This window comes from Hippocampus guttulatus, chromosome 9 (assembly GCF_054856545.1).
Source record: "Hippocampus guttulatus isolate MCC_2025c chromosome 9, RoL_Hgut_1.0, whole genome shotgun sequence".
Taxonomy (NCBI): Eukaryota; Metazoa; Chordata; class Actinopteri; order Syngnathiformes; family Syngnathidae; genus Hippocampus; species Hippocampus guttulatus.
The window spans coordinates 20,445,764-20,458,452 of NC_141269.1; the positions used below are offsets into that span (position 1 = coordinate 20,445,764).

The 12,689-nt window shown below is 40.3% G+C and overlaps 1 protein-coding gene across 2 annotated transcripts in view; it reads left to right on the top strand.

Moving 5' to 3' along the window:
* The window catches only part of LOC147200723 (teneurin-3-like), a 213,569-nt gene that overhangs the window by 107,348 nt on the left and 93,532 nt on the right, over positions 1 to 12,689 (top strand). For both annotated transcript variants that reach the window (XM_086118984.1, XM_086118985.1), the window contains exons 10-13: positions 222 to 323; positions 1,265 to 1,459; positions 4,917 to 5,117; positions 8,569 to 8,754. In XM_086118984.1, the coding sequence (XP_085975110.1) occupies positions 222 to 323; positions 1,265 to 1,459; positions 4,917 to 5,117; positions 8,569 to 8,754 (684 nt within the window). The remainder of the gene's footprint in view (positions 1 to 221; positions 324 to 1,264; positions 1,460 to 4,916; positions 5,118 to 8,568; positions 8,755 to 12,689) is intronic.

Sequence of the window (12,689 nt, forward strand, 5' to 3'; positions counted from 1 at the left end):
GCGCAATGGAGAGACAAAAATGGTGTTTGATGGCGAGAATGAGAAGGAAGCAGGATAATTGGGTGTAAGAATCTGTTGATTGGACTGACTCGCTGTAACTATAGCAACCGGAGCAGACGGCTCTTTCAGTGTGTTTTAGTTCTCACGATATATAGTTCCATATCCTGCCTACCCAATTAACTTGCAACCTTGCACCACCTCTTTGCTTCTGTCTACATCAGAGTCGATTATGGAGTGTCCCCAGAATTGTCATGGAAACGGAGATTGTCTCTCAGGAATATGCCATTGTTTTCCCGGATTTCTGGGGCCTGACTGCTCTCGAGGTACGCACACACAGTCTGCCTCCCATATGGAAGGTAATTGCTGCGAGTCGTGAGTGTGACCTGGACATGCTGAATGAATGCCATTGAATACTGTTAAATTTGACTGTGGAGTCAAAGCCATATTTCTTGACAAGCTTTGACATCTGCCGAGCCACTGCCACAAACCCCCCACAACACTTCAGTGGCTCCACTGCAACACCTCCCACACCCCCAACCCACTCTCCTACTACACCCCAAGCTCATATCTATACAGTATATGCTGTATCTATGGAAGCAAGTAACTGTGAATTGTTCGAAATATACCCGCCTCACAATTTATGCAGGTGAAATGTGTTTTTTTTTTTTTTTAAATTCCGGCCTCATGTTTTACAATAAAATGAATACATTTGCAGGCCTCTCTGTTACATATGGACTTTCTACAAAGATTCAATGTAGTAGCTTCATTAACTTAAAAACATTACTGTTACTATTGTAGCTTTAGCTTGTATTGGAGTAAAGAACTGGACATCACTGACCTGTTCATTTACTACAAACAGCCCCCAGTACAATAATAGGCATATAGTTAAAATAATACCTCTCAGAAAGTAGAAAAACAAACAGACAATTATTATGGTAATGGCAAATTTAAACAGCCGCTGCTGCATCTTATTAGATTGTGCACTTGGTAGGTGGCTCATATATTTCTGGCCAGTATGTGGATGCCTGAACACGTGGGGTTGCCTCGCATACAAATCAAATGAAGATGATGTTCTGTTTGCCCCTGTGCATTATTGTTGCGGTGTGTTATTTATGTTAAAAACAGAAAAGTAAGCAAGTCTACACTGTGGTGTCACCCACTGCTGTAGTCGGAATACAACCACAAATTTATGAACTTCATTGTTCTCTCTGAGAGAGTTGGACTTTTACATTTCCAAAGTGATTTACACTTATTTCCTGTACAGCTTCCTGTCCCGTGCTGTGCAGTGGGAATGGCCAGTATTCCCGCGGACGCTGCCAGTGCTACAGTGGGTGGAAGGGCACAGAGTGTGACGTGCCCTACAACCAATGTATTGACATCCATTGTGGGGGACATGGCATTTGCATTATGGGCGCCTGCATCTGCAACACTGGTTATCAGGGAGACAACTGTGAAGAGGGTAAATATGCAATACACAGCAATTCGAGAATGACTCTCAAACAATTTATAATGGAGAATTAAAACTGTGCTAGAGAAAGTGTCCACTTCAGAAAGCTTGCAGTAACTGCACATGCGATGTCTTCAGTGATGTTTCAACGTTGAGTGTCACACCTGTGTAAAAATAGCGTAACCACTCTGAACATTATGATCGAAAAACAACAATTATGACTCCTCCCACCCTCTATCCACTCTTAATTATCACACAAATGTAAAAACATATTAACCACTTCCATTGAGTAAAATCTTTAATTTTCAAATAAAGTAATTACCTTTGTGTGGCTAAAGGAGTTCTTACAGATTTGCCTTATCTTTACATATATAGTATGTTTCCAAAGCCTGGCCCTTCTTTTCGAATAAGTGTCACAAAAGCTGCAAACTGACAAATTAGAAAAAAAAAAAAAACGTTTTTTGAAAGATGCTATTAAAAAAAAAACCCTTCCTAACAAACAGATGAACATATGTATAACATTGATAACACACCACACAATTTGAAGTGCAATAAGTGAAGTGCATCATACAGAAAAGAAAGCACATGAGTAGTCATTATCAAGCACAGTTTACATGTTACACATTCAAGCTTCTCAAGTGGACTTTCAGATTGTGGCTGTCATTCCCTTTGAGAAGTATTTCACACATATCAACCAGTTCTACGATAAGGCATTTTTCTGTGACAGAGTCATTATCAGATGGATAAATTTAGACTGCACAACAGATTGACACTTTTATCTTCTTTCGTTTTCTCCCACATTCACGAGTGGTGGGATTTCACAAAAAATGTTCGTTGTTGATTTTAGCTGCAACTTCTTAAGCCTGGTTTTACAGCACCCATTTGCTCATATATTCGACACAATACAATACATTCTGATTTATATAGCGCTTTCACGACAACTGCAGCTTTAACAAAGCGCTTAACAAAACGTTAACATCAAGTAAAATAATAAACACAACATATAAAACACGTACAGTCGTGCAATCCTAACTACCGGTACTTTTCCCTCATACACTTTATTGTTTAAAGCAGTTTGAGATGAAAGAGGAGAGAATCAAAGTGTCCTTTCACCAGTGGATAGGAGACGTCGCGCTCAAAATGTGCACACGTCGGCTACAGGCTAAGTTTCAAAGTCAACAAGAAGCTGTAGCACCCATTGATGAAAAAAAAAGATTGGTTCACTTCTCCTGTCCCATGTAAATCCATTTCAATTCCAAGCGACGATTCTCAGTTCACATATGAACTAAAAAAGTAGAACACACCTTGCCAAGTTAACTGGATGAGTGAGTTGAGCAAAAACTGTCAAAAGAGGAGAACTGTCAAAATCATCACACAGCCAATACAAAGTAAATACAAAATCCCTGTTGCCTAAGTATGTCTTAAGTGCATTGGGGGAGGATGCACTGGGACACATCATCAGTGACGTGCCTGAGATCATCGGGTGTTTCGGGTCTTTCAACATCATACCCACTTACTCAGGTGACCCAGCCAGGGTTGATCAGACCCACGGCTTGTGTCCCAGTAGAATTGGCCCACGGATGGCTCCTCTGCTGCCTCCTCCGTGGCCTGGATGGCCTTCCTATTCTTTGCACCTGCATTGCCAAGTAGAGTGGGCACCTTGCACAGTGAGCAGCCAGCAAAACCCCCTAGGCCCCACTTCAATGGGCTCACAGCGTGCCTTCCAGCCTCCTCTTTGGCATTGCTCCACTAGCTCCCGGTACTTTGACCGCTTCCCCTCGTTCGCCTCCTCTATGCGATCCTTGCAAGGAACTGTCAGTTCTATCAATAGCACCTGCCTTGAAGATACTGACCTTATTTGTGGGTGCGTTCGGAAATATGCCCCTAAGTGCACCATTGCTTCATACTGAACATTCAGAACGTCATAGTGTTGCTCAAATATGCCGTTTGATTATTCAGAGTGTCCCAAAAAAGAATGTCGGAGTCCAGTACAGATGGAAACAATTCAAGCTCAAGCTACTGCTTTGTGTACAACATCGGCTAAGTTCTGAAATGAATGGGAAGCATTCTATCACACTATCAACACTATCAGTGTTGTTGGGGCGTCAGAGTAAATATCTGAACAAGCAAAAGAGTTCCGAATAGACATAACTTCTGCTTCACACTGGTTGGGCGATATGTAAATAAATATTCTATCATGATGTAGAACGTTTTAGATCATGATTGTGATATAGCCCATTATATTTTCAGTTATTCTAAAAAAATTATAAGACACACTAGTGATGAGAAAATGATGCTTCAAATTAGCTTCATGAACCAGTTGTTGAATTTCTTTTGACTCCTCTAGATGGCACCGTTGGTATAAATAAATGAGGTTTAAGAAATGGTAAGTCGGTGAACTTTCAGACAAATGTTGAGTCCAGTTATTTGTTAACACAACCATTGGTCACCAGATCGCCTGTGATATTCAAACTGTTTTATTTGTCTGTCGGAGGAGCCCGTCTTCTTCTGCACTCAAAGAAAGTTGCATGGCGAAAAAAGCATCCGAGACACGCGAGGCAACGCAATATTTCATGTTCGATCGCAACCGAGCACAAGTCACCGGACCAGCCAAACTAACAAAAAGTGTGGTTTGTAGACCAAAAAATATGGTACGCTTTAAATTAAAACTGTATGTGAAATGAATTGACCGACCTAAACAAAGAACATTTTTCTTCAGTTATAGTTTGTTTTATTTTTATTTTTTAACATGATGTAATATACTTGTTTTTATTTTATTCTGGGAACAAAAATGTGTGTGTGTGTGTGGGGGGGGGGGGGGTTCAGTTTTTGGGCGGGGTCTGGGGGGCAAATTTCATTAACTATAATAACCATGATCTACTCAGAGATAGTTTATGTACCGGGACAATTGTCAACAAAGACTTGGGTACTAGTTGTTTTAAACATGCACACATTGTTCACACTCAGCGGAGACCATAACTAGATTAGTTTCAGATTAATCCAATCCTCTGTTTTGTTAATCCTTTTTGACTGAGTGAGTTAAATAGGCTGAAAGAGGAAAATCTCCCAGAAAAAAAATTAAATTGTGAATTTCTGTGACTGTGTGTGCATTTAATCCTATTTACGAATGCTCTGTCTGCAAATGATGTTAAATATAGCATGTAGGATTTCTACGAAAAATCTGACAAATGACATTGAAAAAAAAAGTCATGGATATCTATGAGGTGAGACACACATTACCACCAACAGGTGATTTTCATATCTACTGGAATTTGTTTGTTGATAGATGGATTGCTTGGCATTACAGTTCATTTCATGCAGCAATACGCAACTGATATTTCAGTTCATCTTTTGTGTGCAGTTTGTAATGTGTATAATGTGACTTCTTATTGCTCGGGCAATTTTATGAAACAGTTGGAGTCATGCTTAAACTTCTTTTGAAGTGTATTCTTTATTTGTTTGCCTCCAGTGGATTGCATCGATCCCAGTTGTTCAGCCCATGGGGTGTGTATTCATGGCGAGTGTCACTGTCAACCAGGCTGGGGTGGAGCCAGCTGTGAAATTGCCAAGGCTATGTGTCCAGACCAGTGCTCAGGTCATGGCACATACAACACAGAAACCAGCACCTGTACCTGTGACCAGAATTGGACTGGGCCAGATTGCTCCTTAGGTGCGTATCATGTCATACAATGGCCGTAAGTATAAGTGTGTGTCTAAATGGCGTAAAGTATGTGGTTGCACACATAGTAATGTGGTTATCAGAATTAATTGGCTCATATAAAGAGTGATATCAGAAAACAAATGCATAGCAATTACACAGCAGATTGCTCTTTGGAAAGTGTATACCCAAAGATTAAAAATAAGCAAAAACTAGTTTTATGGTGAATGAAAGTGAGAAAATGTGTATTCTAATATTTAGTATAAGTATTTTCAGATTCAGGTATGCTATACTGTGACAACATTCACATGCATCAAAACCAAGCTCACCTGACATCAGCGAGTACAACTTGTAAAATGAAAGCTTGGGGCACATACACAGCATAAAATTTCCATCCATTCATCCATTCATTTTCTGTTCCGCTGAAGCATGGAGGGGAAATCACACATAGGTGCACCATCGGGGGTGCAAGGCGGTCTCCAATTTTCACTTAAAGTGGCCGACAACATCATCGGCAAGGGAGATCTTTCAGTTTATACTGTACAATTACACTTTGTGCGTACCAATCTCATCTCTGGGACCCCACCGAGTCAATTTCTGCTTCAGCAATGTCAAGCACTGGTGCGCTTCCACCGCCCTGAATTTAATAGGAATGAGTGGAGCGCGTTTTGATTGTCTGTGAGCCGACTCCTTCCATCCTACAATGGCTCACAATGGCACAAATGCCCCCTACCGACCAATTCTAGCTGTACAAAGTCTAGGGAAATACCAAAAGAAGGAAAACTCTACCCATGTGCACCGTTAGGTTGTGCTTTGCACTACAGCTGCGCTCAGCACAAAACCAGGGACCATCTTTTATTGGTAACTTCATTGAAAAAAAAAATCATAATATCCCCAAAGGAAATCTATAGAAAAGGACCTAAGACCATCAATCCATCCATCCATTTTCTCATTGGCTTTATCTTCACAAGGGTCGCGGGGCGTGCTGGAGCCTATCCCAGCTGTCTTTGGGCAGTAGGCGGGGGACACCCTGAACTGGTTGCCAGCCAATCGCAGGGCACACACATAGACGAACAACCATCTGTGCTCACAATCACAACTAGGGACAATTTAGAGCATTGGTCCCCAAACACCAGCCCGCGGACCGGTACCGGGCTACACAGAGGCAGACCTGCGAGCTGCGAGCAAATTCACTCTATCAGACATTGCAGAAATATGCGCGACTCTAGCCAATCGCAGCCCCTTTGAACATTGATTTGCCAGTTGGAATAAACAGAATCCGCCAATAAATGAAAGAAGACCCAGTACAGAGAAAGTACTAGGAACAAATTGACCAAACGTACAGCTATACGCACAGCTGAGAGGTAGCCATCACTTCAGAAGATGAAGCCATTTTGATCAGTCACATTCCCCCTCTCATGGTATTTCCAGAGCAACGTGGAGGAGGAAGCTGTTGTGCATCCTACTGTATGTCGTCAAAAACAAGGCAATAAAAGAAACCTGTTGAATCATTTGAAAATGTAGCACCTAAGTGATTAAGTGGAAAGCATGCAAAAAAGTGAGCAGCAATTATCTTTGTTGTCAGAAGCACTGCTTTAAAACTGGCTATTTAAAAGCAGTGAAATAAAAAAAGGTTGCCGGTCCGCGAACAGCATGCACTTGCCTCAACCGGTCCGTGGCCCAAACGTTTTTGGGGACCACTGATTTAGAGTGTTGCATAAACCTGATATACATGTTTTTGGAGTGTGGGAGAAAACCGCAGCAAACCCAGGCAGGCACGGGGAGAACATGCAAACTCCACACAGGAAGGCCGGAGCCAGAATCGAACGCTGCACCTCTGCGCTGTGAGGCCGAGGCGCTAACATTTCATCACCGTGCCCCCCTAACATCTCATGGATGTTAAAAAAATGCCATATACTGTACAGTGGATATAAAGTGCACACGATTGTTGAAATTAAATTTTTGTTGTATAAAAAAAATGAAACAAAAATAAACAATTTCACATCTTTGTTCATTATTTATATGACCTGTAACCCATGTCCAACAGGGGCAAACACGCTAGAAATGGACTAACGTTGCAAACACAAGAATGCTGCAAACAAACAAAAAAAGTGCAAACAAAAAAGACACACACACACACACACACACACACACACAAACATACATTCAAACTAAAAAAAACACACAAAACAACTGCAAAACAAAAACGCTAAAAGTAAGAAATGCTGTAAACACCCATATGCTGCAACGCTAGAATGATGCAAACAGAAAACAAACACACAAGTGTCAAAAACACAAACACACACGCACACACACACACACACACACACACACATGAAACAAAAGAAAACTGCAATGACAGCAACAAAGTGGAAGTAAATGCTGCGGAAATCCAAAACACACCAACTCAAAAACGATGGCATTAAACAAAAGTATATAAGTTCACGCCACAAAAGTTTGCTCGGCCACTGGGCAGGACCAGTCCTGTGAGACCAGATCCTCTGGAAAAACATGAGCAGGGTTGCCCGATTAGTAGGTCCTGCAAATAGCCTTCTTTAGGAGAAAGTAAAATGTGCGTTATACTTCATGGCTTTTTTCTTTTCTTTTCATGGATGTTATCTTTGACTATACTATAATAGAGCAGCGTAGTGACATGGCGCGAACCGCATTTGTAAAAGCTTGTACGATATCTAATTTACGCAAGACATACAGTGAGTACAATTACACCATAAACAAAGGACGGTGGTAAGTGGAAGTTCACGTGAGCCTAGAAAATGGAAAAGTTCTGGTCTCACAGGACTGGTGCCCCCCTAATGGCCTGGCTAACTCCTGTTTAGTGGTGTGAACTTGCATCATTTTTTTCATGCTGCCATTTTGGAGCTGATGTGACTTGGATTCCTGTAGCATTTTTTTTATTTTTTTGCATTTGTTTTGTGGTTTGTAATGTTTGTTGCTATGATTTTTTCTGCATTCATGCGTTGAATGTATTTGTTTGCATCTTTGCGAGCATTTTGTACTTGCAGCTTTTTTTGTTTTGCAGTTGTTTTGTGTCTTTTTTAGTTTGCATCTTTGTGTTTGCAGCATTTGGCCATTTGCCCCTGTCGGTCACCCGAGTATATGATTTAAAAAAAAAAAAACAGCGAGACAAAGGAAAAATAAAGAACTGACATGCACAAATGTGCAAAACTCTTATACAGTAACTGGATATTCGGCAGTCTTTAAAACTAATCAATCACATTCAACCTCATGGTAATTAGGAGTCAGCAATTACCCGTCACTTTTTAAAGTGCATGTACTGTAAATATGTATTCGTTGTAAGTAGGAAGAAAGTGGTCTTCCTGCACCATAACCACATCAAACACGCTTACCGGTAACTTACCGTTGCTCTTGATTTTGTGTTGCATGTTAATGCATACAGTATATCATTTATAAATCATCGAATATATTTTCATTCTCTCAACAGAGTTGTGCGAAGTGGATTGTGGAAGTCATGGCATTTGTTATGGTGGTTTGTGTCGGTGCGAGGAGGGATGGACTGGAACTGTCTGCGATCAGAAGGCCTGCCACCCATTGTGTAGCAAGAATGGTGTGTGCAAGGAGGGCAAGTGTGAGTGTGACCAGGGCTGGACTGGGGAACACTGTAATATTGGTAAGTCCTTCTTGTCTGCACACACACACACACACACACACACACACACACAATTGCATGAACACAAACAAAATACAGTAGAGCAGAAAAACTAGAAAAAATAATTAATTCTTAATTTTTGGAACTCATAATAGCTCAAAGGAAATTCAACATGCACTCTGCTGTTTATTTTGTGTTGCATTTGCGCCACGCCACAAACAACCAGATAAAACACATTGAAGGTGGTCTCGGAGAGCTTCAGAGTCAAACAGAGCTGCACCACTTGAACTAGGGGTGGGGATGGTGTCTTGGTCAAGGGCGCCACAACAGTAGCTAGCTAACAGACTACCATCTCACCAATTGCCATTTTTTTACACATATTTGTCCATAGCAGGACGTAAACCCATGACCCTCCGGTTCCAAAGCCCTTACAGATGAGCAATTACTGCCCCAATAGTACTTTAAAATGTTTCCACACAATTCCACACATGAGAAGTAAAGTTTACATTGTTTCATGGCATTAAGACCATTCTTTTCTATTGTCTACTGTAAATCCCACATGTTCTCCTTTTTATTTGTGCTGGGTCCCTGAGGTACAGACTGCACATTTTTATACACGGTCTTATTTCAGATGAAAGTAGTTCGTGAAATGGGCGCCCATAAGTACTTGTCCCGGTTCGGGATGATTAAAGGGATGGACGAAAACCCACTTCCGTTCTTGCTTAGTTCGTCCTTTTTAAAAAAATAAAAACTCATCTCATCCTCCATCCCCAAAATGGGCATCCATCCAGGACGGAATGACTATCTCTGGCAAAAGCACGTAGGCTGTTTCTATTTCTCTCAACCATATTTCAGTCTGCAGTCTATCGACCTCAACTTTAAATTACAACACCGTGTTTGTTACTGTAGCAGAATGGCTCTTCTCTGAAGTGACATGCTACTCCTAACACTTCTGAGAATGTAAATGCAAGAAGAAATAAATACAGGAACCAAACAAGGGTTTATAGCAAAGAAAAAGAAAAAAACACCATTTAACGAGCTTGAACATTTGGGACTGCACGGCCGAAGCCGCCACTTAAAATGCTATTTGTTGTCAAACAGACTGACAGCAACAGTTTCACTGTCAAGTAGCTGCGAATTGGTGTCAGTTATTATCACTTAAACGCACACATTGAACTGACTCACAGTGTGCAGGATGCTGACAGAGAACAACAAGATGAGGAGAAATCCATTTTGTGCTGAGCCAACAAGCCCCGTTTATTTAGAAAGATTGTACACTGACGCTGATGAGCAGCTTCACATAAAACTGACAAGACTTCTTCAATCCTATCATTTCCAAACATCACACACACATCACACAGACTTTGGGAAGTGTTGACCTCACTGTGGAATTGTTTTCCCGTTCAATTGTTGTCCTTTTTAGTTGACAATCTGCTTTCCTACTTGCACATAGGTACTGCACTGAACCAGAATGAATTGAATGTCTTGTTTAGGATTTGTTTCATCTGGACCAACTGTTTGATCGTACATACCTCTATAATTAGCATACCTTTTTTTGTTTTCTCAAACTTCATATCATATTTGATATTTACTTTCGACATCACATGCTGAGTAACTGATTTAATATCCTATGAAATGGTGGTATTTCGTATTCCTAAACAGCCAGTAGTCTGCACTAAAGACTTTCTTTCCTTCTTCTTCCTTTCTTTCTTTCTTTCTCTTTAAAAAGCGCACAATCCGGATATTAGAGTAAAAGGTACTGTACTCTTTTTCCCTCTCCCACCGGTCGTTCCTTCTCTTCTCATTCGTTGCTTTTCCCATCACAATGCTCTGACTATTCTTTTTTTTTTTCCCCCCAGCATGCATCTGTTGGCAATTACGATCTTGCTAAATAAATACAAGATAATGGAATGCAACCATCACCAAATCCACCTCAATTAATACCTTTTTCGTGTTTGACTGGGGTTTAGAAGTGGGGCTATAATTCTACATTCGGCATTCTGGGTGAGGAGTACACTGACCAAACCAAAATGAGATTAAGAAAATCCCCAAATAATAAACGCCCCCGCCCCCCCACTCCCTTAGAAATAATTTGGAATTCATTTTACATTACCTTTCACAATAAATTGCTTACTTGATTTGGGCAGAAAAAAATGCGTGTGCATTTTGCTGCTTTGCAACTCACCAAAAAATAAAAATAAAACAATACGATTCCTACTTGCTCAATAGCTGCTTTATGAAATGTTTGACTCAGTGATACAGTAGACAGAGCGGATCCTTGGTTCATAAATGCCCCTTTGTTCAATAACAAGCTTGTTTCGGAAGAAAATTCTCAGATGAAAATGCTTCTTGTTGACAAAATCTGCTTCAGTTGGCAGACTTTCAACGTCAACATGGAACACTCTATTGTGCTTTTTCCTCACAGAGCAGCGCCATCCCTTCTGTATTATTATATTATTCTACACATACGGATAGATATCTTTTAGTTTTTAAGTCATCAACATATCTTCCAAGAAAGTGAATATTGCACATTTTTGTGCTTTTAGGAATGGAAAGTGGAGAGTCCATTGGTGTGTGATGAGCTCAGGCTAGCGGGGCTGGGCATGTGCCGCCACACATTAGTGAATTGTTTTATCCGAAAAGCTGTAAACACTGCTTTACACTAGTGCCGGGGAAACGATTTCTGTTCCCACGACGGCAGAAATGAAATGTATAACTTTTAGCGTTTCACAATTGATCATGAAGTAAAATTTACAATGTGTTTAATATCCTGTGCTCGCTACGCATTTTCCAAATTCAATGTACTCCATCCTGTTTACCGTACAACAGTAACATTTTTATTTTTTTCAATTTTTTAAAAGTTTGCTCTTCATGTGATCTCCATCCAAACACAAGCGCCTTAGTGGCGACTAATTTCTGTGTCCTTGCCATCACCTGAAAACCCACCCTGTCAGTGACTCCAAAATTACCTCTTCGTTTTTAGTACATTGACCTGGAATTATGACCCATTCCCCTTTTTAAGGGTTGTGAAAAGTGTAAACACACTGTCGTATCCATTGTTACTCTGCCTTTATTGAAAAGGTAAATTATCGAGATGTATTATGGTGAATGAACCTTGTAATATTTATTCAGAGTAGCATCAGGGTAGTCAGGGCAAATATTTTCCTTCTTTCGACCAGCTCACTATTGCGCAAAGTTATTAACTTTCTGATATATTTGATGAAGTCTTGGCACTGCTGTTGCGTTTGTTTTTTGTTCTAAGCTTTAGCCTTCTGTCCCTCTGATGTTGTTATGCTCTGCTCCCGCGCAATCGCACTTGAACAGCTGTCGGTCACGTTTGTTTATTTATTTGTTTATTTCTTTATTACAAAGCATTTGGTAGACTCTGTTGTTGTTATTGGTGACGTTCTCTTTGTATAAAATTGACTCACCATGCTGTGGCAGTATTTGAATCACGTGAAGCTAATTTTGAGCTTGAAGCATATATGTTAGCCAAACAGCTTTAGGTGCACTGTTCCATCACAATTTATTTGTCTGTTTGTTTGTTTATTTATTTATGTTTTTATTTATTTATTTATTTATTCATTCATTGATTTTTGCAGAGACTAGTTCTTAAAATGTTAGGACTTGATAGGGGTCTTCACTATTTCATTATTATACAACAACCTGTCTCCTTTGTATGTCTTGGGATGCCTATCTTTTCATTTCCACTTTAAGCTTATAGTTTGACATAACGGTTCATCGGTTTTAAGATTACTTAATATTTTCTATTTTTTCATGACTCTTTGCTTCGGCGATATAGACTGAGCAAAAAGTCAACACTTTTGGTCCTTGCTCCCATTTTTCATTTTCATGAGCTGTATTCAAAGAACACTTTTTCACATCCACAAAAAACATCTCTCTCTCTCTCTCTCTCTCTCTCTCTCTCTCTCGCTCTCTCTCTCTCTCTCTCTCTC